At 44.1% G+C, this 26,291-nt stretch overlaps 1 protein-coding gene across 2 annotated transcripts in view; it reads left to right on the forward strand.

The window, feature by feature from the left end:
* CFAP44 (cilia and flagella associated protein 44) overlaps window positions 1–24,415 on the forward strand; it is an 84,831-nt gene extending 60,416 nt beyond the window's left edge. For both annotated transcript variants that reach the window (XM_063446297.1, XM_063446302.1), the window contains 13 exons: window positions 527–717; window positions 6,821–6,995; window positions 8,260–8,437; window positions 9,941–10,429; window positions 10,867–11,070; window positions 11,191–11,386; window positions 12,230–12,340; window positions 15,452–15,582; window positions 16,346–16,462; window positions 17,699–17,900; window positions 19,925–20,085; window positions 20,387–20,521; window positions 24,105–24,415. In XM_063446297.1, the coding sequence (XP_063302367.1) occupies window positions 527–717; window positions 6,821–6,995; window positions 8,260–8,437; window positions 9,941–10,429; window positions 10,867–11,070; window positions 11,191–11,386; window positions 12,230–12,340; window positions 15,452–15,582; window positions 16,346–16,462; window positions 17,699–17,900; window positions 19,925–20,085; window positions 20,387–20,521; window positions 24,105–24,293 (2,479 nt within the window). In that variant the 3' untranslated portion in view covers window positions 24,294–24,415. The remainder of the gene's footprint in view (window positions 1–526; window positions 718–6,820; window positions 6,996–8,259; window positions 8,438–9,940; window positions 10,430–10,866; window positions 11,071–11,190; window positions 11,387–12,229; window positions 12,341–15,451; window positions 15,583–16,345; window positions 16,463–17,698; window positions 17,901–19,924; window positions 20,086–20,386; window positions 20,522–24,104) is intronic.
* The last annotated feature ends 1,876 nt before the right edge of the window (window positions 24,416–26,291 follow it).

Raw genomic sequence — 26,291 nt, forward strand, 5'->3', positions numbered from 1 at the left:
AGTGTTTTATTCTCAAGCACTCATCTCTAAGCCCAATTAATTTAGTAAACAAACATTTATCTAAGCTTTAATGCTCAGTTATACATTTAATGGACAATAAGTTAGAGAAGGGAAATGCGGGATTTCTGTCCAAACAAGTGGACATTTGGGAAGTCGATACCTGTGATGCAATTAAGTGAGGTACTGGACTTAAGTCTTTTGTAAAAAAAAAACAATAAAACACATTAATAAGGCAATGAATGCTATGTTTTGGACTATATTTAACATTATTGCAGTTGGGGTATACTTTTACCCATAAAATATTTACTCAGTGTAGAACAGTCCAAAGCCTATGTGTGTTGTGTAATTTAAATTAATTTGGGTCCTGAAATCCATAGTGATTGCAGTCTTGGTGACCCAAATAATATGAATTATGTGATATTTTGTTATTCCTGCTAAGGGACAGTCATCAGAGAATAACCTGCTCATAGTTTGATTATACGAGGTTCTAGTAGGGGAAAAACATGTCCTTACAATTGTATTCCAGGTTCCGAGATAACATTGAATTTGACACAGTGACAGTTCATGGAATCAACAGCGATCACCAAGTGTCAACATACAGACTACTGAGCCTCAGCAACCAGTACAAGTGGACGGGGCTTGGTGGCAAGACACGGCAGACACGGTATGAGCAGTACCTGAAGGAAGCAGAGATGGCCAAAGACAGCCAGGAAACCGGTGAGCTATTTCTCCAAATCATTAATATGCAGGAAGCATTTCACACAATCTCTCAGACTTTACGCAATTAGACAATGGTTAACAGATGTTATTAATCATGTTAGTAATATCCAATGGTAATTTTGTAATGATCTTGGAAAAATGAAATGGTGATTTTCAACCGCAGGAAGCTGAATCTGCAATTTTCAGGGTTGAATGGACAAGAGTGCAGTTGGTGACTTAAAGGAACGCTATAGTCAATGTATCTCTATGAGGAGACGCTGACTGGCGCAGTGCTCCTATTCATGATCTCAGCCAAGGAGGCAGGAACGGCAGCACAGTTACCTGTGCACCGAGGGGAAATAACTAAGTTACTGGCTTTTACCCAGGCAGGGGGACCTGCTTGTGACGGAGCTCCAGGACTCTGATCGAAGTTGGAGCACTTCAGACCCAGTCGCCGAGGCTTGACTGGGATCACTGAGGGCCTTTTCCACCCTGGACCAGGCTACTCTGTATATAGCCCTGGACACACTTTCCATCAACAGATTTCCCAAAACACCAGACGACACTTTGTGAAGGTTAAAACAGCAACTAACTTTACTAGACATAGTCACAGATATTTTACAGTCTCATTTACATAAGTACTCTAGTACAATAGGGTGCATAGAGTACTATAGTACAAGTAAGGGTGGGGTTAGACAATAGCAAGGGCTGATGGGAGATTTAGGAGGGACAAAGCAGCTAGTTTAAACTGGTCTGGCAGTATCCCTGGGGCAACACCCTGCTTGAGAACAATAGGACAGGGAAAAGGGGAAGGGGAAGAGGCACATTTTCACATGGAAGTCCCTTTTTAGCATGTCTTTATCCGGGGCCCATAGTGTTGGGGCAGGAGGTTGGCAATCAGGACCCCCAGAAGCCAGTGGCAAAGGGTAGTTCGTCACAGTGATGAACTGAACCTAGTCACCGGTGCTTGGACTTCTTGAACCTACTTAACTGGGCCCACGCCAACGACCAACAGGGCCTATTGCTAGCCTTGGACACCGAAAAGGCGTTTGATTGCTTAAATTGGATTTATATGAGAGAGGTGATGGCGAGGGTGGGTTTCCCTCCCCCTTTCCTGGATAGCATCCTAGCCCTCTACACATACCCATCCGGGAAAGTATACAATTCAAACACTACAAACACATGGACAGTTCCAACATAGAGCCGACGGCCACTGAAGCCAGACAGAAACTGACAGGAGTTGCGAAATCACACAATCCGAGCACCACACACACCCACAGTCCAAACACAGACCTATATGATCCACCCCAAACCCCACAGGACAGCACCACAGCCATGTACACAAGTGAATCCACCTAGACACGACAACACCACGACCACATGAACGGCATGCACAGAAAACGATTCAGGAACACCGAAACATAAACCACAAAGACGCAACACTAGTGGCAGACACACAGAGCCCAGGAGTAATGCAACACAACACAGGTACAACCATAGACACACGCAATAGAGGAGACACGGACCTACCGCAAACGGCTCCACCATTACTAGCAAAGGGGACGGCCACGAAACGTACAAAGCCAATACAACATCAATACACACAAATAGCCGCACGAGACACTAGAACTCAGGGCAGTAAGCAAAGGGCCGGAGCACGCAACTGCACAACCACAGCCCTAACCAAAACAAATAGGCACCACAGATTATTATAGAGTAAAACACACAGTACGCTGATATGTACCAAAAGGCTGAGCTAAACAGGCCGTGACAAATTCGCCTCAGCGAAAGCAACCAAAGCCGCAAAAAGCCGGCCATTTGTTTATTCGAGAAGCACCATATAAAGCTTTACATTATGCAGCACCATATCTTATCTATGTTATGCTCCAGGTTTCTGCTGGGTGGTTCTAGAGGCCTGAAAAGTCTCAGCAACATGTTTAACCCCTTAAGGACCAAACTTCTGGAATAAAAGGGAATCACGACGTGTCAGACACGTCATGTGTCCTTAAGGGGTTAAAGGACCACTCTAGGCACTTAGACCACTTCAGCTTAATGAAGTGGTATGGGTGCCAGGTCCAGCTAGGGTTAACTAATTTTTTAATAAACATAGCAGTTTCAGAGAAACTGCTATGTTTATCAATTAGTTAAGCCTTCCCCTTTTTCCTCTAGTGGCTGTCTCACTGACAGCCGCTAGAGGCGCTTGCGTGATTCTCACTGTGAAAATCACAGTGAGAGCATGCAAGCGTCCATAGGAAAGCATTATGAATGCTTTCCTATGCGACCGGCTGAATGCGCGCGCAGCTCTTGCTGCGCGTGCGCATTCAGCCGACGGGGAGGAACGGAGGCGGAGAGGAGGAGGAGAGCTCCCCGCCCAGCGCTGGAAAAAGGTAAGTTTTAACCCTTTTCCCCTTTCCAGAGCCGGGCGGGAGGGGGTCCCTGAGGGTGGGGGCACCCTCAGGGCACTCTAGTGCCAGGAAAACGAGTATGCTTTCCTGGCACTAGAGTGGTCCTTTAAGCTACAATTTTGTTGATTTGTAACCGTTATTTACTATATCATATAACCGAGAATAGATGTGGTAACCATAAGTATGCTCCCTCATCTGGGAACACATAGTGCACAAATTTTTATGTTGTGTCTCTTAAATACGGCCATATGAATGGGAACATATTCTGATCATAACCCGGCGGTAGCCGCGTAGAAATATTACTGTGTCGCAAGTTCTAGCCACTTGTGTATCTACTTCTACAATTGGAGGTTCATACACAAACAAGCAAAAACCTAAAGGAACGTTCCATGATCACATAGATAGCGCTTAGTATTAGCATTCATAGTCCGGATGCAAAATACATTTATAACATAACATGGCAAGTACGAACATGTTAGACACATAAACAACGCACTCAATAACTATGCTTACATTTCTGGTAGTAAGAAAAAACAATGTATTCATAAGACACCTCTGGGCTATATGCAAACAAAACACTAGCCCTTTATTGCATAATATGTCTCCACTGCAGTCTAAGGCAAAATAAATTAATATGCAGACACAGGCATTAAAGGGCAAGAACAGGGCATTGCTAAAATATGCCACCCTCATTGCACTCTCCAAATAAGGTAGCCGTTAGTTAAGTGTAATGTGTAAAATGTAAAATGTACTATGCATTACTTTGTTTAGACATGTATTATAAACGTCAGGATTAACTTGCCTCTGCGCAGGCAAAAAGATGGCATTCCGATTTATGTAACTGATAACCGTGCCTCTGCGTAGGCGATTACCCGCTTAAAAACAAACCCAAGTTTGAAATGGAAGTTATGATGTGATAACAATAAACATATTCAAAACAAACCTTATGACCTTGTTGGGTAGATACGGACGGATCTCCTATTATAAAAATAATTCCCCAAAATCCCAAGCTCTGGCAATACAACTGCCGGCGCAGACGGTACAAAGCCTGCAATCCATTTACCCATTTGATTGGCGCACCACGTCGATATCTTATCTGGGCATAAAACTCCCCAGGACGTCCTGCTTGCTAGTAAACGAAAACCACATCCCATTGATACATAAACTGGACCATCAACTTTAATCATGGGAGGATAGGGGAATATTGTGGTTAGTATGCATAAACACTGTAAAAATGATGGCACTACCACATATCCTATATCTTTTCAGAACCTTACCCATAGCCCTACCGAATGCACTTTTAAAGAAATTCCAAACGGTTGTTAATGCACACCTTTGGAAGAGGAAACCCCTGCGAATAGCGCAGAACTTGCTATGGAGACCATACACGAAGGGTGGCCTAAATATACCGAATGTACATTTATAGTATAAGGCTTCGATACTAGCACAAGGCATGTCAATACTCGAGCGTACTACACTCCCAGTATGGTTAGCGCTGGAAAATGCGTGTATATCTTGTGGTACAGTGGAACAGGCCCTTTGGGCAGGCTCGGTGAGACAGGTACAGCCTCGTACTATGCTGCCCTCCACAAAATGACTCTTGCGTACATGGGAACAGGTTGTACCCAAACTTAACTCAGTTAAGGTCCTATTATATGAGGCACCAATTCAGGCTGTTGCCTCTCTTACAACGGATATGTGTTTAGACCCGTGGATAAGGTGAGGTGTCCGATGTGTGGGTTCCCTTTACAACAAAGCGTGCATTAAGCCGTTCCCTGAGCTCCAGAGGACATATTCTCTGCCTTCCTGGGAACTATTCACATACCTGCGTATCAAACATATTATGAATGCAGCACTACTCATAACACAAGATAGCGCACATAGACCACTATTTGTGCATAAGTGTATGGGGGAACTTCCACACATTAATGCTCTATCCTTCTGCTACAATACCCTCATGGCCTATGGGGATGAGGATACAATAGCCTATATGCACCATTGGGAAAAGAACCTGGATAAGCAGCTCCTGCCAGCAGCCTGGTACAAGGCACTAAGGACCACCAAACGGGCCTCTAGAAGCCTAGCACATTGGGAGGCATTCTGCAAATTAAATATGAGATGGTACATGGCACCGGCAAAACTAGCCCGTATATATCATGCCAAGCCTGCAGAGTGCTTGAGATGCCAGAGCCAAGTAGGCACCCTTCAGCATATTTTCTGGGATTGCCCCAAAATTACCTCACTATGGCACGCACTGGAAACATTTTTCAGAGAGGCCCTGAAGGTTGTTGTCCCAAGGCATCCTGAATCCTATCTCTTACACATGTTTTCGACCCCGCTCCCTGAGGATGTACTAATAAAAAATAAAGAAAAACAAGTTACCTGCGCTCTCTCCTTAACCCTAGGTATTTTTAAACAAATGGAGTTTTTTTTAGTTCGCTCCAATGGCCGTGAGAGGATAAGCCCACCTGCCAACATCAAGGCATACCCCCCTAGGTGGGTCCTAACTCTAACCATTCACCTTTCTTCCTTGAGATCTGGCAAAGATCTCTAATGAGACAGAAAGGGGTATTTTTTACACCCTATATATTATTAACCCTTAATATGGAACACATGGGATGGGTGGCTGCATTGCAATTAGGAACCACCTGGGGGGGTCTGCCTTGACGTTGGCAGGTGGGCTTATCCTCTCATGGCCATTGGCGGTAACTAAAAAACCTCCATTTGTTTAAAAATACATAGCGATTAAGGAGAGAGCGCAGGTAACTTATTTTTCTTTGGTTTTTACTATATATTGGGGCTGATGTGCACTGTAGTCTTTGCTGCCGCCCAGTAGTGATGGGAGTGAGCGCAGTACTTATCTTTCTGCATTTGTAATAATAATTATACACTGTCTAATAGCAGCTAAAACAGCCATCGCATATAGGTGGAAGCAATTACAGCCCCCACCTTAACAGAGGTTATAACCCGCCTTGACAAATCGAGTAATTATGAGAGGATAGCCAGCCGCCTTTTAGGAGCTGAAGGCAAGTGCGTTAGGAGATGGCAGCGATGGTTCATGGTCAGGGACCTGAATGGAGTCAATCCATTCTGGCAGCTTCTTCGACAAAGTTCCACACAGTTTGTAAGTTTGTCCCAGTCGGGTGCATAGAGCTCTCATAGACGATCAATCTGTGGAAGCCTGGTTTGGGCAGGCCAGACTGGGCTTCCTGATCACCCTGTGCCCCTAATAAGTACAAGGTGACGTAGACATAAAAGGGGACTTGGAAGTGTACCAGTGACTACCGTCACATTGCTAATGTAAATGGTGAGGAGAGCACTAAAGAGTTGGAAGTACATGTTTATATTCTTTTAACAAACTAAACTGTTTTACTGGCTATGTACCAATAATTTATTCCCCCATTCTGAATGAAGCTGTATGTGCCCTGGAATTTTATAATCCAATACCCAAGCACCATAGGGCTGAAGAGGTAAGTGTGTTTTATACATACCTCCACTGCTCTCTTTATCACATTACTCCATCTGTGTTTACAGGGATGGGCGATAGAGGAGCTATATAGTTTATAGGTTCCCAAGCCTGCCATTAATTCTTAACCCTTCTTTCAGTGAGTGATTCTTTTCATGTCATTTGACATCATGTGATTAGCATCTTGAGTTATGTCAGTAAGTTAGTGTGCATTCACCATTAAACCTGTGCATTGTTCCATATTTTCCAGGTAAAGTCAAGCAGAGTGTCAGACAGGAGACCAAGGCTGAACTGCCTATTCAGAAACCGCATTTGGCCGGGAAGCCGACAGTTGGTGGGAGACTTGAAAGAATGAAGAAGACGGTTGAGAAAACAGAGAAGGCAAAATCTAAGATTGCCAAAAGGAAAATGGAGTGGGAGAAACTGTGAGTCTTCTATCAATTCTTTCCAGATGGTTTTTACTGGTTTCACATTCTAGAGAGCTCACAAGCGCTTTCTAAAGACCTAAACCTGACTCCAAGTGCAGAGTCAGCCCTCTGGCAAACCCGTCAATCATTTTATAGTGCGATATTATTACTCAATGTCCTTGTTTTATATAAAGAAAAAATATGTTCCCAGTAAACTACCAGCCCTGTATGTTTTCAGAGTTCACTTCCATCAGATCCAGCCAGGAAGGGTCAATGCTATGACGTACTACTAAGCGCAGGGGGAGAGCATTGATTCATGTATTGTTTTCACAATTCAGAAATCCCTGGATACTGTAATAGGAATATCCTCAGTCAGTTATTCACACTGGACGCGGCTGTTCAGTCTACATTCTAAGACTATTATATGGTGGGGACATTATACACTACACGAGCAATCTAACACCACAAGTTGTAGTTTGAGTAACATAGATGCACCCTACAGCTTCTGTTATGCTTTTCCATTATAAAGGCTGTCACAGCATCATGGGAGTCGTAGTTCTACATCTGGCCTATTCCTGCCATATGGAATTACTGAAAATCTGTGTTTGTGTGTTCTCAATTAGCACAATGCAGTCAATGAGAGATTAGCAGAAACGCTAAAATCTGTGTGTCTCTCCATGTGCGGGTGTGTGATTATTTCATCTGGGAGATTATTATTTATTGAGGGAGGTGATTCCCGAACTTCAGATAATTTATTTCCTAATGTAGAGCAAAAAAACGTTCTCTGTATACTCCTGCAACCCATTTTTTTGCTCTCCACAATTTTAAAGGGATAATCCAGACGTGGACCCCTTGCTCACGGTGCCTAGGGAGATATCAGCTATGCCTCACTGATGATGCCTAACTAGGCTGAAACGATTGTCTGGGGTTGCTGTGTCTCTCGTGCAGAGGGAACTTGCTGGCATTTTGGATCTGGACTGCCCGTATGGGTGGGACCAGTCTGACATGTTTCAGAGATGTTCTCTCTGTAATGGCACAAGATGAGCTAAAACCAGCTTGAGATCTGAGCGGGGACCACCGAAGGGCAGGCTATTTCAGCTGCTGCCCGTTCTCAGTATACTCTTGCAACCCATTTTTTATTTCCTAATGTAGGTGCCATTTTCCAAGTTTTGAATCATTTCATTTTGGTTTGGTCATCACCGAGGTACTAGATTCCAGGTAAGGAAAGCACCCGACATATGATATAATATAAGTAATATTTAACCTCTTTTACTCTACTCAGGTACAAGCAGAAGCCTAGTGAAGACTATGAAGATCCACATGCCTTGCTGGCCATTAAACATGCCAAGGAGAATATGGGGGACTTCAAACTGAAGACGGCAAAAGATTACACCGTGCCGGAGCACCTGCGTATTAATGCTGAGAAAAAGAGGAATGAACTGGCAGCTTTGGAAAGCATGGTACGAGCATTACACAAAGCATGCTAAGTAGTTAAAATGATCTGTATTTACAGAATATTCAAGAGAAGAGAGACTTGCCTTACAAGCCAACCAATCAGATTCCTCTATTGGCAATTCAGAGTGTGGGAAAACCTTTAACCCCTTAAGGACACATGACGTGTGACATGTCATGATTCCCTTTTATTCCAGAAGTTTGGTCCTTAAGGGGTTAAAAAGTGTTTTTCAGCCTCGAATCCTCCTTCTCCTTGCAGGGCCAAGATGGATTTGTTTTTTGGTAGCGCGGATGTGATCTGTTTTATCAGGGATTATGTTTTTTATTTTGCCTTTTTTGGAGCTTAAGATTTAGAAGAAAGAAGACTTGCGATGGCAAGTATAATACATTTTTACAGGTGTTTGGGCCCCTCACTTTTATTAGGATTAGTGGGTAGTCAGGGCAAACGTAATAATCGCCGCCTGCTGGCCATGAGTAGCAGCTATTAAATGGGGACACACCTCATTATGACATTTTAAGCCCCTGACCCGATGCCCACTTACTGGTTATTCTACAGCCCCCACCACCATGTAATGGGATCTTTTTATCGACTCTGAAGCAATGCCGGTCACTCATTCGTTTTAAAAATTTATTAGATAAGTGAAGGGTGGGGGTTTAGAGAGGTTTTGTATTCATTTTAAACTTTTTATAATGTGGCAACCAGCTATCCATCACATAACTAACCCTAGCATTGCTGAGGGTGTTAAACTTCTTGTCCACTGGGTACTAGTGTTACCAGCAAGCAAATAGCTCAGATTTGTTTAAATCCAGACCTGTGTTTGTAGCATTTGGGTCTGAAATTCATCAGTCCTGCAACATTCAGTCTGGCTGAAATCATGATGAATTTCAGGTCTATTCGAAGCCTTGTCTGTGAAATCCACACATAGATAGCGTGAACAATGACTGGATTTTGCAGTGCAAATGGCCCTGTACACAACCAGATAGTTTTGCCCCATTTGATACAGGCCCATTCAGGCTTTAGTGAAAAATCCTGTAAGCAAAAAAATCACCCGATCAGGACGAGAACAACCCCTAGTGGTACCACACAGCTATGGAAAAGCCTTATCACACAACAGGTCGTAATACGCTCAAAGTATACTCTTCTAGCCCAATATAACATATCTACCATAAATCTTGTGTTTGTTTTGATATTTGACCCCCAAATGACCAAATAGAACCTGGTTTCTCCCACAATCTGTTGACAGACAGAAAGAAAATAAGGTGGGATTGGCATACCGTGGGACTCTTTATAGTTTATCTGCCTTAGAAATTGCAGTCTGATGGGCAACATTTATAGGATGGGTTAACCGTGCCTTATTTCTGTAACTATAGCAGTTCAATGTCTATAAAAACAGACACTTTCACTATCTAAGGAGTACATGATGTGCTTTCGAATGAAGTAACACCTCCTTGTTATTTATTGATAGGCTATAACATTACAGAACTACTAATGGTTGTGTTTTTCGGTACAGATGCACGAGAAGAAAACAGCAATAAACATCCGCATTATGTCTCTGAGAGACTTCAAAGTGAGCACAATAAAGGAGATCCAGCAGTTGGTGGAGGAACTGAGACTCACTCAGTCCATGCTAGATGCTTCTAAACACCTGCCTATCCCACCAGTGCCGTGTATGCTTCCAGATGAAATGCCAGAGAAGAAGTTTGAGTACACCACTGAAACACTAAGGAAATTTAAACTGGAGCAGGGGAGTCAATCCAAGGAGTCCGGGACATCACACGAGGGGAACTTTGGTGGCTTTGGAGCAGAAAAAAATGCTATTATTAAGCTAGATGAGGCAGCTCTTATATCTTCCTCAAAGAACCATTCTGCCAAGGACAGGTACTCCACAATCCGTAGGCCTTCACCAATTGACAAAACAGACCTGTCGAAATTGGAAAAAGAGATAATGCAGATGGAAGAGATCAAGAACATCTACAAGCAGGAGCTCCTCATAAAGAAGGTGAGAGTGGAGCTCATCATGCAGGAGATTTTCATTTAGAACCGGGGTTGGAAGTCAACTTGTCGGCACACTCATAGATAAGATAAAATGGAATTATTACATATTTAATGTATCATCATTTCCAAATAATGATGGCTAAAGGGAACGTACTCTCACGTACTCGAAGATAAGGGAGGAGTGTACAGGAGATCTTTATATAGAATGTGGGAGATTATTATATATTGAGGGAGGTGATTCTGGTAATCAACAGGTCAGAGAGCTCTTTGTATTGGTTCTGCATATATTTATGTTACTATTCTTTATTAGGTTGAGTGACTGATTCCTGGCCTAGGATTTTATGTAGCAATATCATGTAAAGCACATCAAGGGAAAAATATTTAAAAGTACAAAAAAATGTATGTTATATTGATTCTTCTGCCATTTTCTCTCCATCGCAGATTAACGACCTGGTAACTGACTTTGATGCAGAACTTCGAGTTTTACGGCACCAGAAGTTGAAGCTGGATGTGGAAATGAAGATGGGTGACCTGAGGCATATCACACTCTTTGAGGAGCTTCTCCTTTTGAAGGAGTTTGAGAAGCATGAGGACATTCTCCAGGAAAAAGTCAGCGAGCGTATGTTTGAGAAAGAAGAAGTGAAGGTATTTAGCTGATACACTTCCCACCAGCATGTTGTGTATCCTGGAGCCTCACCCACTTTTGGTTCTAATATGTGAATAGTGGAGCTTGTCGGTCTGGACATTGTGTCTTCTTTCTTACAGAGGAAGTCTGAGGATTACCTGCTGCAGCTGGAGACCAAGAAAAATGATATAATGAATCTACAAGAAAGAGAGAAGGCTCTGCATTCAACTTTCCAGGCTTCCCTTGGCGAGAACAATAAGTTTGCCGCGTTCCTCACAAAAGTATTTAAGAAGAAAATAAAGCGCAATAAGAAGAAAGAGACTACTGGGGATGAAGGTGTGTTTATTGGTTTTGGGTTTTCTACAATATATTTCACACGTAATACTTGTTAACAATAGACCATACCAAGTCACAACACCTCGTCTATACTCCTCCAAAGCATTTTTTGTCTTTTATGTTGCTCGTCGTGTGATATTTTAATGTTGCAATATTTTATTTATATTTATATTAATATTGTTACCTTGATGTGTGGGTCTCTACTAAATTGGATACAGTTTGCACCCAGGCAGCAGTATGTCACTGTGTAATAAAATGCTTATTGCAGACAACTGAATCAGTAGCAGAGCAACACATACACAAAGACACAAATAAATAGAGACACTAACACAGAACGTAAGGTGGCTCTGGAAGAGGGAGTCCAGGCTGTGTTAGGGAAAAGCAGGTAGTGGAAAGAGTATTTAGGGAAGATGCATGTCTGCAGGCCCATAACTGCCCAGATACATATAAAGACACCAGAAACAAGAGCAGCAGCTCAATTCCAAAGTAATAGCCCATGAAATGTGTTTATTGAAAACAAATCGGTTATATCAAGGATGAAGAAAGGTCTCCAAGATTGCTTGATGTTTTTCATATTACGGGGGGGAACCCTACAACTTAATGTAACCCATCTGTCTCCAGTAAACGCGTTTCACAAGCTGTACTTGGGAGTTGAGTTGATACTGATTTCTTTAGTGAAAGAATAGACATGTTTTGGCAAGTTACCTTTTCTGATCATCAATAAACATCCTGTGCTCTGTTTGAAGTATCAGCCCATGGTGTCCTCACTGGATTGAAGAGTTATTCATTAAAAAATACATTTATCAAAGACTGTGATGTTTTTTCAATTTGTATTATTTCCAGATGAAGAAGGTGACAGTGACGAAGATTCAGACATGGAATCCACGTGGGATAGTGAAGACGAAGAGTCTGGATCAGAGGAAGATGTCTTTGATGACTCAGTATGCCCAGCTAGTGAGTATAACTCACAGGAACACTTTGTTACCTTAGTCCACCTGCTCTAATTGAATCACGTTGTCTCCCTGTACCTGAAATATTACTTTGGTCCCCCGGTCCAGTTGGATCACATAAATCTCCCTGGGCCAGCTGTATTACATTAGTCCTCCTGGGCCAGCTGTATTACATTACCGCCCAGGGCCAGCTGTATTACATTAGTCCTCCTGGGCCAGCTGTATTACATTAGTCCTCCTGGGCCAGCTGTATTACATTAGTCCTCCTGGGCCAGCTATATTACATTAGTCCTCCTGGGCCAGCTGTATGACATTAGTCCTCCTGGGCCGGCTGTATTACATCAGTCTCCCTGGGCTGGCTGTATTACATTAGCCCCCCTGGGCCAGCTATATTACATTAGTCCCCCTGGGCCAGCTATATTACATTAGTCCCCCTGGGCCAGCTGTATTACATTAGTCCTCCTGGGCCAGCTATATTACATTAGTCCCCCTGGGCCAGCTATATTACATTAGTCCCCCTGGGCCAGCTGTATGACATTAGTCCCCCTGGGCCAGCTGTATGACATTAGTCCCCCTGGGCCAGCTATATTACATTAGTCCCCTTGGGCCAGCTGTATGACATTAGTCCTCCTGGGTCAGCTGTATTACATTAGTCCCCATGGGCCAGCTGTATGACATTAGTCCTCCTGGGCCAGCTATATTACATTAGTCCCCCTGGGCCAGCTATATTACATTAGTCCCCCTGGGCCAGCTGTATGACATTAGTCCTCCTGGGTCAGCTGTATTACATTAGTCCCCCTGGGCCAGCTGTATGACATTAGTCCTCCTGGGCCGGCTGTATTACATCAGTCTCCCTGGGCTGGCTGTATTACATTAGCCCCCCTGGGCCGGCTGTATTACATTAGTCGCCTTGGGCCAGCTGTATTACATTAGTTCTCCTGGGCCGGCTGTATTACATTAGTCCTCCTGGGCCAGCTGTATTACATTAGTCCTCCTGGGCCAGCTGTATTACATTAGTCCTCCTGGGCCAGCTGTATTACATTAGTCCCCCTGGGCCGGCTATATTACATTAGTCCCCCTGGGCCAGCTGTATTCCATAAGTCCCCCTGGGCCGGCTGTATAACATTAGTCCCCCTGGGCCGGCTATATTACATTAGTCCCCCTGGGCCAGCTGTATTACATTAGTTCTCCTGGGCTGGCTGTATAACATTAGTCCCCCTGGGCCAGCTGTATGACATTAGTTCTCCTGGGCTGGCTGTATTACATTAGTCCCCCTGGGCCAGCTGTATGACATTAGTCCCCCTGGGCCAGCTGTATGACATTAGTCCCCCTGGGCCAGCTGTATTGCATTAGCCCCCCTGGGCCGGCTGTATGACATTAGTCCTCCTGGGCCGGCTGTATTACATTAGTCCCCCTGGGCCGGCTGTATTACATTAGTCCCCCTGGGCCGGCTGTATTACATTAGTCTCCCTGGGCCGGCTGTATTACATTAGTCCCCCTGGGCCGGCTGTATTACATTAGTCTCCCTGGGCCGGCTGTATAACATTAGTCCCGCTGGGCCAGCTGTATTACATTAGTCTCCCTGGGCCGGCTGTATTACATTAGTCCCCCTGGGCCGGTTGTATTCCATTAGTCCTCCTGGGCCGGCTGTATTACATTAGGCCCCCTGGGCCGGCTGTATTACATTAGTCCCCCTGGGCCGGCTGTATTACATTAGTCTCCCTGGGCCGGCTGTATTACATTAGGCCCCCTGGGCCGGCTGTATAACATTAGTCTCCCTGGGCCGGCTGTATTACATTAGTCCCGCTGGGCCAGCTGTATTACATTAGTCCCTTGATGGCACAGCTGTATTACATTAGTCCCCCTGGGCCGGCTGTTTTACATTAGGCCCCCTGGGCCGGCTGTATTACATTACCGCCCTGGGCCAGCTGTATTACATTAGTCCCCCTGGGCCGGCTGTATTACATTAGTCTCCCTGGGCCGGCTGTATTACATTAGTCGCCCAGGGCCAGCTGTATTACATTATTCCCCCTGGGCCAGTTGTATTACATTAGTCTCCCTGGGCCGGCTGTATTACATTAGTCCCCCTGGGCCGGTTGTATTCCATTAGTCCTCCTGGGCCGGCTGTATTACATTAGTCCTCCTGGGCCGGCTGTATTACATTAGTCCCCCTGGGCCGGCTGTATTACATTAGTCCCCCTGGGCCGGCTGTATTACATTAGTCTCCCTGGGCCGGCTGTATTACATTAGGCCCCCTGGGCCGGCTGTATAACATTAGTCTCCCTGGGCCGGCTGTATTACATTAGTCCCGCTGGGCCAGCTGTATTACATTAGTCCCTTGATGGCACAGCTGTATTACATTAGTCCCCCTGGGCCGGCTGTTTTACATTAGGCCCCCTGGGCCGGCTGTATTACATTACCGCCCTGGGCCAGCTGTATTACATTAGTCCCCCTGGGCCGGCTGTATGACATTAGTCTCCCTGGGCCGGCTGTATTACATTAGTCGCCCAGGGCCAGCTGTATTACATTATTCCCCCTGGGCCAGTTGTATTACATTAGTCTCCCTGGGCCGGCTGTATTACATTAGTCCCCCTGGGCCGGTTGTATTCCATTAGTCCTCCTGGGCCGGCTGTATTACATTAGTCCCCCTGGGCCGGCTGTATTACATTAGTCCCCCTGGGCCGGCTGTATTACATTAGTCTCCCTGGGCCGGCTGTATTACATTAGGCCCCCTGGGCCGGCTGTATTACATTAGTCTCCCTGGGCCGGCTGTATTACATTAGTCCCTTGATGGCACAGCTGTATTACATTAGTCCCCCTGGGCCGGCTGTATTACATTAGGCCCCCTGGGCCAGCTGTATTACATTACCGCCCTGGGCCAGCTGTATTACATTACCGCCCTGGGCCAGCTGTATTACATTACCGCCCTGGGCCAGCTGTATTACATTAGTCCCTTGATGACACAGAGTTATGGTGTGTGTCAGTGAAACGCGGAAGGAATGCGTCCATGCATGTCATTATTACAGTCAGCTCCGCAAAGGATGCTTTCGATGTGTGAGATGCTTGCTTAATGTAGTTAGAATGAGATTTAACACTAACCGTTTATTTGCTTCAGACTGTGACCCTGCCTTATTCGAAAACACTCTGCAACTGCGCGAGACACGTCTGGACATTGAAGAGGCGCTGGTGGAAGAGAAAAAGATTGTGGATAATCTGAAAAAGGAGTATGACGCCTTGGCCAAAAAGGTACGGATTACACAGATTTATAAAAGAGAAATCAAGAGGTTAATATAGATGCCGCAGGTATGTATCGATAGCAAGAGACAGAGCTAGAGGTAGGTAAGAAAAGACAAATTTACGATTTACGTGTATAAAGTGAAAGGAACAAAGATATATAGATGGATATAAAGTAGGATGAATGGAGAAGGACAGATAATATAGAATTATTACAGAACAAGGTCCACAAACACAGAGAAACCAAACCACATCAGAAATAGATGAAAAACTATTTTTATTTTATTAATTGAATTTAAGCAAAGGGCATAACAAGTATCATATGAAACTGCCACTTGCGCTCTTAGTCAGAGGTAAAAGTGCTGCGGGTCTTGATCTCTGTGATATTCTCTATGATCCATATCAGTCTGTAATCATTTTTATCACTGACCCTAATTCAGCCACTGAGTATCACGGGAGGATTATAATGTGGCTGAAACGTGGACCATAAGACTCAGACCAGATTAAAAAAAATATCTAGAGCCTTTCAGAGGTGACAGACACAATTCTCAAAACCCTGAAAGCATCTTCTCCAGCTGGTCACAGAAGACATGTATTAGGTCTCCATAGCTTTACGGTGGAAGAAAAGAGCCTGCTCTGATTGGTGCTATTCCTATTAAATAGTGATGTCATTCTGCGGATTAGCCTGTACGTTTCAATAGCAGTGTCCCCCCATGTAGTCATTATTGTGTTTCATGTGAATCTCTTTCATGTGAATCTCGTTTGCTTTTGCCAGGCAAAAACTGTTGATGTAAACCTGAAAATGGCAGAGGATGAGCTGAACGCCTTGCAGAGAGAGAAGCAGCTGAAGCTGAATGAGTTGCATGTCGTGGTCCCTCTGAAAACGCAGCAGGTTGGTATTTGGTCATTGTGGGTTTTTACGGAGCATTGAGCACCTACAGAACTGGAAAAATACAACCTGATAACTTTGTGACATCCCGGGTTATTCACTAACGTGAGAAGTCAAATTGAAGACCATGATAGTCCGACATGGAAACTTCTCTAAGTCAACTCTATGTTTCCCGTTTGGCTACTTTGGCCTTTAATTTGAAATCCACTTTGAAGTCTCACTTCAGTGAATTTCTGGTTCTGTTCTTCAGATGCATTGTGATTGCAGAAACCTTTGTGTTAACTGTAAGGTACCGGGCTCTTTTTCATCAAACAGATAATGGTTACAGTGTTGGCCAAGGTATCGGAATGGTGGTCATTATCTCTTGACATCACTTTAACATGTTACCAGCTCACACTTTACTCTCTGCTGTAATAAATCATTGGCTAGAGTTCTATCCAGGCCACTATCCATTCTATAATTCTCACTATCTAACACATGACTCCCACTCCCCACCTACCCTGCATTAGGCAGCACAAACAAACTTTCTCCTGACACCCACTTTATGTCCTTGTGTTTCTATTAACCCCTTAAGGACCAAACTTCTGGAATAAAAGGGAATCATGACGTGTCAGGCACGTCATGTGTCCTTAAGGGGTTAAAGGGAATCTCCAGTGCCAGGAAAACAATCCGTTTTCCTGGCACTGGAGGGTCCCTCTCCCTCCCACCCCCCAATCCCCGGTTACTGAAAGGGTGAAAACCCCTTCAGTGACTTACCTGAGGCAGCGGCGATGTCCCTCGCCGCTGTTTCCGCCTCCGCGACGCTCCTCCTATCCATTGCGTCGGCCGGTGGGCGAAACTGATCTCGCCCACCGGCCGAGGGGACCTAATGCGCATGCGTGGAAATGCCGCGCATGCGCATTACGTCTCCCCATAGGAAAGCATTGAAAAATCATTCCAATGCTTTCCTATGGGGTTTTGAGCGACGCTGGAGGTCCTCACAGGGTTAAGAGTAGTGGGAGTTGGCACCCAGACCACTCCAATGAGCAGAAGTGGTCTGGGTGCCTAGAGTGTCCCTTTAAGCCAATCTTACTCCTTGTGTGTCTCTCAACCCCCTTACCAATGCTTGCAGATCCAGTTACAGACCAGCTCAACACTTAAGAAAGTGTTCTGTATCCACATTAGCAGCAGACAATTTAAATGAACTACTTCTATTACCTGGGCATATTAAAGTAAAAGGTTTTTATGTGTTTCGGGCAGGTTATGTACTTGGTAAGTGGAGAGATTCCCAGTGATCTATCCCAGGCCCTTGTCTTCAGCCATCATTCAATGGAGAACCTGAAGCAGAGGGCAGATGAGCTGGAGCAGGAAAAGACGGAGGAAAGGGATCTGTACCGAAAGGCACGGGAGCAACACAAGAAGCTAATCCGAGAACAGAAGGAGATGCAGACCAAGATTGAGCGTGAGTGATCAGAATTAAGGGGAAGTAGTATGCTGTAGAGCCCTGTAACTGGCTGTATTTGCGAACATGATATTTCCATTAGTCAAGATGTTGGGTTTGCTCTTAATGCTAGATCTTCCTGATTGGCTGCTCCAGGAAACTCAGAAGCAGACTCTTAGCAAGTCTGACGTCTGATCCCAGGAACAGACAAGTCAAGTACTTTGGAGGAACAATATTTGCATTTCACTATTAAGGATTTTACAGGTCTTCAAATAGGCTATATGTCTATATTATTAGGTCTATTTCAAGGGGCTGTCAAATAGTATCTAAAAGGATCCTGGTGGCAGCGATACTATTTATATGTAGACACAGGATTCATAACTTTGCTTATGCAAACCTTGTAATTAATTGTTAGACATACCATCATCCCTATACAGGGAGTGCAGAATTATTAGGCAAATTAGTATTTTGACCACATCATCCTCTTTATGCATGTTGTCTTACTCCAAGCTGTATAGGCTCGAAAGCCTACTACCAATTAAGCATATTAGGTGATGTGCATCTCTGTAATGAGAAGGGGTGTGGTCTAATGACATCAACACCCTATATCAGGTGTGCATAATTATTAGGCAACTTCCTTTCCTTTGGCAAAATGGGTCAAAAGAAGGACTTGACAGGCTCAGAAAAGTCAAAAATAGTGAGATATCTTGCAGAGGGATGCAGCACTCTTAAAATTGCAAAGCTTCTGAAGCGTGATCATCGAACAATCAAGCGTTTCATTCAAAATAGTCAACAGGGTCGCAAGAAGCGTGTGGAAAAACCAAGGCGCAAAATAACTGCCCATGAACTGAGAAAAGTCAAGCGTGCAGCTGCCAAGATGCCACTTGCCACCAGTTTGGCCATATTTCAGAGCTGCAACATCACTGGAGTGCCCAAAAGCACAAGGTGTGCAATACTCAGAGACATGGCCAAGGTAAGAAAGGCTGAAAGACGACCACCACTGAACAAGACACACAAGCTGAAACGTCAAGATTGGGCCAAGAAATATCTCAAGACTGATTTTTCTAAGGTTTTATGAACTGATGAAATGAGAGTGAGTCTTGGTGGGCCAGATGGATGGGCCCGTGGCTGGATTGGTAAAGGGCAGAGAGCTCCAGTCCGACTCAGACGCCAGCAAGGTGGAGGTGGAGTACTGATTTGGGCTGGTATCATCAAAGATGAGCTTGTGGGGCCTTTTCGGGTTGAGGATGGAGTCAAGCTCAACTCCCAGTCCTACTGCCAGTTTCTGGAAGACACCTTCTTCAAGCAGTGGTACAGGAAGAAGTCTGCATCCTTCAAGAAAAACAGGATTTTCATGCAGGACAATGCTCCATCACACGCGTCCAAGTACTCCACAGCGTGGCTGGCAAGAAAGGGTATAAAAGAAGAAAATCTAATGACATGGCCTCCTTGTTCACCTGATCTGAACCCCATTGAGAACCTGTGGTCCATCATCAAATGTGAGATTTACAAGGAGGGAAAACAGTACACCTCTCTGAACAGTGTCTGGGAGGCTGTGGTTGCTTCTGCACACAATGTTGATGGTGAACAGATCAAAACACTGACAGAATCCATGGATGGCAGGCTTTTGAGTGTCCTTGCAAAGAAAGGTGGCTATATTGGTCACTGATTTGTTTTTGTTTTGTTTTTGAATGTCAGAAATTTATATTTGTGAATGTTGAGATGTTATATTGGTTTCACTGGTAAAAATAAATAATTGAAATGGGTATATATTTGTTTTTTGTTAAGTTGCCTAATAATTATGCACAGTAATAGTCACCTGCACACACAGATATCCCCCTAAAATAGCTATAACTAAAAACTACTTCCAAAAATATTCAGCTTTGATATTAATGAGTTTTTTGGGTTCATTGAGAACATGGTTGTTGTTCAATAATAAAATTAATCCTCAAAAATACAACTTGCCTAATAATTCTGCACTCCCTATATGCGTGATGCCTGGTTTTTATTAATGCGGCTATAATGTACAAAACTTTTGACTCTAGAGCTACAGGAGCAGTGTCGCCAACAAATGATGAGGAAATTTGGCCGCCTGGTGGATCTTGAGGCTCTCCAGACATTGTCTGTGAATAGTAATTTGGAGGAGTTGAAGATTAAATCAGCAGAACATCAGCAGATAATGGACAAGGAGATTGGAGAGTGGGAGGTGAGAACACAGCATGGGACAATGCCACAGAGAACAGAGTACATACAGTACATGGAATCCCATCCGTACCGCTATATTACACTGCCCCATACTTGTTCTATATAGGATCCCAACCTTACCTCTGTATTGCATTCCCTATTTTTGCATTACATAGAATAATGTAATTACCTGTGTTTCATACTGCTGTTGTATTTATTAGGTTGTAAATTCCATCTGAGATGATCTGTAAGGCAGTAATAAATTAGTACTAATACAGTAGTACTAGCTAATTCTTGATACATTCTCATTCTTACCATATCAGGACAAGGTCATTGATACGAAGAAATTGTTGATGGGTGTAACTCGGGAGCAGACACGGAACTTAGAGAAGATGAACGAGCTTCTTACAGAACTAAAATCTCTTGAATCAAAACTTGATGCTCTTCAAACTAATGTGGTATGTTCCATTTAGAACCTTATCTCCAAGAGGTTTAGCTCACGCTAGACTTGTTACATCAAGCTACCAGGTATATCAGGACTTCTCGGGGGTGGCTCACTTCCTTCGTAATAGCCTGCCTACCACCATCAGACTCTCCCCTAGTCTTCAAACATTTAAAACATGCCTTAAACCCCATCTCTTTAGGAAAGCTTATGGCCTCTCAGAGTAACCTCTACCTCACATACCTGTCTCTTGTTCTCTCCTAAAGGGCAGCACTCTACTCTCTCTTCCAGCTCTGCTTCACTCCCACCTTATCTGATTGCTATTTCCTGTCCTGCTGTTTTACACCCCACCTCCTATAGACTGTAAGCTCGTTTGAGCAGGGTCCTCTTCATCCTATTGTTGCTGTAAGTTTTTTTAATTGTCTCATTTATTGTTAAATCTCCCCTCTGATAATATTGTAAAGCGCTACGGAATCTGTTGGCGCTATATAAATGAAAATAATAATAATCATATAAAGCCATGTAGAAATATATGTATAAATTCTAATCCACAATGCTGATGGAGTTACAGTTTGGAAGACTGTAAAGAAAGGAGTGTTGTTTCTGGGTTTGTTGACACAAGTCAGCCAGAGAAGCTTGCTCCTGGTAATCAGGAAATTATTATTATTATTTATATAGCGTCATCACATTCCGTAGCGCTGTACTAACAGACATGTAATTGTAACCAGACAACTGGATGTACAGGAACAGAGAGGTGGAGGGCCCTGCTCAATGAGCTTACATTCTAGAGGGAGTGGGGTAAAGGGACACAGAGGGTAAAAGTAGGGGTACGAAGTAGGTTGTTAGAAAAGTATTCATTGAGGGCTTAGTAGGTAATTTTTGACAGTTGCAGGAGAGGCGTCATGGGAGGTGGGGATAAAAACCTGGTAACAGTTTAATTGATATGCTTTCTTGAAGAAGTGAGTTTTCAATTATTTTTTTAATGAGTGGAGACTGGGTGAAAGTCTTATGGAGAAGGGAAGGGAGTTCCACAGAAGAGGTGCAGCCCTGGAGAAATCTTGGAGGCGAGCATTAGAGGTTGGTGTACGGACAGAGGATATACGTAGGTCTTTGGCAGAGCGTCGAAAGGACATACTTGTGTATTAGGGAGGATAAGTAGGTTGGAGCTGTATTACATTATGTAGGGACTTGCAAGCAAGTACCAGAAGTTTAAATTGATCCCTATATGTAACTGGAGACCAATGTAAGGACTGACAGAGCGGGGAGGCAAGGGTGGTGCAAGCGGACAGGAAAATGAGCCTCGCCGCAGCATTCATTATAGATTGCAGCGGTGCAATCTGGGAACACGTAAGACCACTGAGAAGAGTATTGCAGTAGTCAAGGCGAGAGAGAACAAGAGCTTGGACCAGCACCTTTGCCGCATCCGGGGTTAAATAGGGGCGGATGCGCGCTATGTTTTTGAGATGGAAGTGACAGTATTTGGCGATTGATTGGACATGAGGGGTGAAGGAAAGGTTGGCGTCTAAAAGAACACCCAGGCAGCGAGCCTGTGAGGTAGAGATGATGGTAGCGCCGTTGACTTGGAGGGAGACAGACAGTAACACTTGAGGGAGGAAAGACCAGAAGTTCTGTTTTGGACAGGTTGAGTTTAAGGAAGTGAGCAGCCATCCAGTCCTGTACTGCTCCCACATGGCACAGCTGTACACAGGAAATACAACTTCAAATGAAAACCTTTATTGATTCATATTAAAATACACATGAGAGGGTTCTGGACACCCTGAGCCATTCTGAACTTAGTAATTATTATGATTAATAGTATTTAACTTATTCTGCAGTGGTTTACAATATTATAAGAGGAGGAAATGTATTGATTACCAAAAGTTACCGGAACAATAGGTTGATGAGGACCCTGCTTAAACAAGCATATAAAACTCAATGGGAAGGGCAGTGTGAGAGATAGGACAGAGTAAGAAAGTAGCAGAAATGGAAGGTGACAGTGGAGTGTGGCCCTTTATGAGACAGGTATGTGGAATAGAAGTTACTCTGGAGGCCATAAACTTGTGGGCTTTGAGGGACTTCTTAAATGATTAAAGACATGGGGAGTGCCTGATATGGGTGGCAGGCTATTCCAAAGGAAAGTAGCCGCCCGCTAGAAGTCATGAAAGAACAAGAGAAATGTAACTGGGGATAGAGCAGGAAAAATAAGGAATTGGCTCTCCATGTCTGTGGTTGACTCTGAACATGTAAAACTATTTACATCGGGACAGACTTTACACGTGGCTTTGTACATGTGACAGTCTCACGTGTCAGGTACATGGAGAAGTAAAATGCTAGGTAGCTAACATATTTGTGGAGAACAAAACGATAATTACAGAAGCACTGGCCTAGATCAGGAGCCAAGTTCACTGATCACAAACCAGTAAACCAGATAATGACATCCCAGCCAATCACTGCTTCAGGCAAAGAAGTAGGTTTAGGGCAGGGGTGCCTAAACTGTGGATCCCCCAGATGTAAAACTAGCTTCCATTATGCTTTGCCATGCTAAAGGCATGCAAAGCATCCTGGTAGTTGTAGTTCTACAACATATAGAGATCTACCTTTTGGGCACCCCTAGACTAGGGCCTCTTCCATAATATAGAGAAGCTCTGGGCACCCATTAAGGTGTAGGCAGTTAAAGGAGGGAATCCTTAAACCTAAAAGCAAGTTGTAGGGAATAAAAATGCATAGATTTGTGGACACTTGAGGATAGCTAAGCATTAGGGGCAATATGTTTAGAAGTACCAGTGGTACCTACATTATCATTTCATATTCCTGGAGAATCAGCAGACCAGGTTTCCTGCAGAATCTCCCTGCATTTGGCACCTGTTGATCCAGAATCCTTAGCGGTGCTGTAGGTTTAAATCACATCCTCTGCTGAGATGTGTAGCTGTGATATCTGTAATATCTGTATGTATAGTGCATACCTATCTTTCATCCAATAACTGCTGTTATCCCCAAAGTAAATCTCTCTCAGTATATTGCAATCTGCCCTCGCCATTTAATTAACATTTGATAAATACTCCAAAGTGATCATTCCTTGGTGAGAAGAATATCATATTGATCATCAGGATAAATACTCTCATGTTCACATTATTTCTAATGTGGATCAATGCATTTTTGATCTTCAAACAGCTCTGTGTCATCACAGGCTTGGTGTACTCTGTGTACAAAAAATACTGGGCTTTATTTATTCCTGTGTATGCGAGACATTAAGCCACCTTCAAATGACCCAATGGAGTGCCAAACGCAAGACTATGTGTTTTATTCATTATGGATGAGTTGTGCAGAGTTTGTATTCCAAAATTTGTTGAGCAAATGCTAAAATGGCGTCCGCAATCGTTCACACATTTTACAATTCCCAGCAGCCATGATGTGGCTGCCAAAAGATTTTTCATCTCTTAAAGAATAACACCTGGCTTCCCTATGACATGGAGAAATTCAAATTATTTCTAGTGTTAGCGTGTTTGTTATACATGTCTTCCATCGTGTGAATGTTGAATGAAAACCACTGTTACTCGAGTGCTAATAAATCTCTTATCCTCATTTATTTTATTAATAAGGGTGAAGAGTTCCAGGGGCCACGAAACGAAGAGAAGAAGGAGAGAAGGAAGCTGCTTCAAATGGTCCAGAGGCAAGCAGAAGAGATTGAGAGTCTCAAAGAGGAAATATCTCTCCTAAGCAAGAAAGGGGGCAGCATTCTCCCCCCAGCCCATCATCAGATGTCAGTGCAGCACAGTGCGGGACTATAATATGAACTATCCTCTCAGATCCTCATCTAACCCTCCGCACCCCTCTCCCATCCCACATTAGTTATTGCCAGCTCAGGTTTTAAGAAATAAACTAGATTTTGGTTACCAGGTCCAAACAGTCATTGTGCTTGGTGTATGAAAAATCTCGAATCTGAAAAAAAGAAGGAATGCACCCCTAAAACATTATCCCGTTGTGGGGTAGATCAACCTGATACTGTGTGCGTTTCTCATTGATCTGTACCATAGAAACATAGAAACATAGAATGTGACGACAGATAAGAACCATTCGGCCCATCTAGTCTGCCCAATTTTCGAAATACTTTCCCTGGCCTTATCTTATAGTTAGGATAGCCTTATGCCTATCCCACGCATGCTTAAACTCCTTTACTGTGTTAACCTCTACCACTTCAGCTGGAATGCTATTCCATGCATCCACTACCCTCTCAGTAAAGTAATACTTCCTGATATTATTTTTCAACCTTTGCCCCTTGTAAGGAAACCAAGTGTATTTAAACCTCCTTCGGTAGTTTCCTCCCGAACCGCCAGAGCCTAGTGTATATAGATCTCCGTTCGGTAGTTGAAGTAGACGAAATCCATACGAAATACAAAAAGCTTTACAAGATAATTCCCTTAATAAAGCATACGAATCCCCAAACATCAGCCGAAGTCAAGAAGAAGGGTACAAAATGAACTGGCTTTAATTAACACACACACAGGCTTTTATGCAAGTCCCCCTGCAAGCGGACATCCCACAGGGAGGGACAAAGTATAACCAATCACGTACAGTAAAATCATAAAACACACCCAGCACAAACATACAATTCCCTCCCCTAGCCCTGGAGATAATCAAGTCTGATAAAGTAATAACTATCTCCAGGCAGAAAAATCACAATTTTCCCCAATATCTGGAACACCCCTTTATACATGAGGTATCCCTACAAATAATATCTCCCCTGGGTGACCAACATATTCAAATTTCACCCAGATCGGTTCAGGGGTTCTCAAAAACTATGGAAATCCTCTGTGACCGGTTCACCGTGAGTGGGCTGCCAAAAATAGTTCCACAAGTTTGGGTGGTTTTGCCGGTCAATTCAGTAAAGGGAGAAAAACGAACAAAGTACCGAATGGATTCCCCTGGCTCCTAGCAGTGATTGTTCCCCTCATTCGTATGCACAACCGTACCGAATAGAGCTCTTCTAGCTCATCGGTATATATAGATCCAGCGTTTGTGTGTTGGAGACTGGTGTTCGGGAAGTCAAGTGTCCAATTTTAGTTCCAGACACTCGACGACCAAGTCCCGCTGCCTTTGTTCGTCTGAAAAAAGATGGCCGCGGTTTTCTCAGCCACGTGGCGTTCGGTAGTACGAACGCTGGCCGCACACGTAGAGGGTTTAATTGAAGCAGGCTTTGAAGTTAAATGAGCCAGGGGGTGGTCTTTGTTCGGTAGTTCCATCTACCGAATAGAAAATGAATAGACAACGAATAGAAAGGGTAATTTCTTCACACTGCTCCCCTATAAGTCCATGGGTCGGCATACCCGCCTAGACCCTGTCGGGTTGGCTTGGGGATGTCTGAGAAAAGTATTTTAAGAGTCCAGTTCGGTCTGTCGGGACAGACCGTCCGCATTAACGTTTTGTTTGCCCGGGCGGTATTGCATTGTAAAATTATAGGGCTGAAGGGCTAAGCTCCACCGTAATAGGCTGGGGTTGTCACCAGCTACCCGGTTAAGCCACACAAGGGGGTTGTGGTCGGTCATAAGGGTAAATGGCCGTCCATACAGATAGGGCTGAAGTTTCTTGAGTGCCCAAACTAGGGCTAGGCACTCTTTCTCCACGGTGGCATAGCTGACCTCTCTCGGCAAAAGTTTACGGCTGAGGTATGCCACCGGGTGTTCCATGCCGTCGTCTCCCACTTGGCTCGACACGGCTCTCAACCCAAACATGGAGGCATCTGTGTGGACAAGAAATTGTTTAGTGTGGTTGGGTGCTGCCAACACAGG

This window comes from Pelobates fuscus, chromosome 1 (assembly GCF_036172605.1).
Source record: "Pelobates fuscus isolate aPelFus1 chromosome 1, aPelFus1.pri, whole genome shotgun sequence".
NCBI lineage: Eukaryota > Metazoa > Chordata > Amphibia > Anura > Pelobatidae > Pelobates > Pelobates fuscus.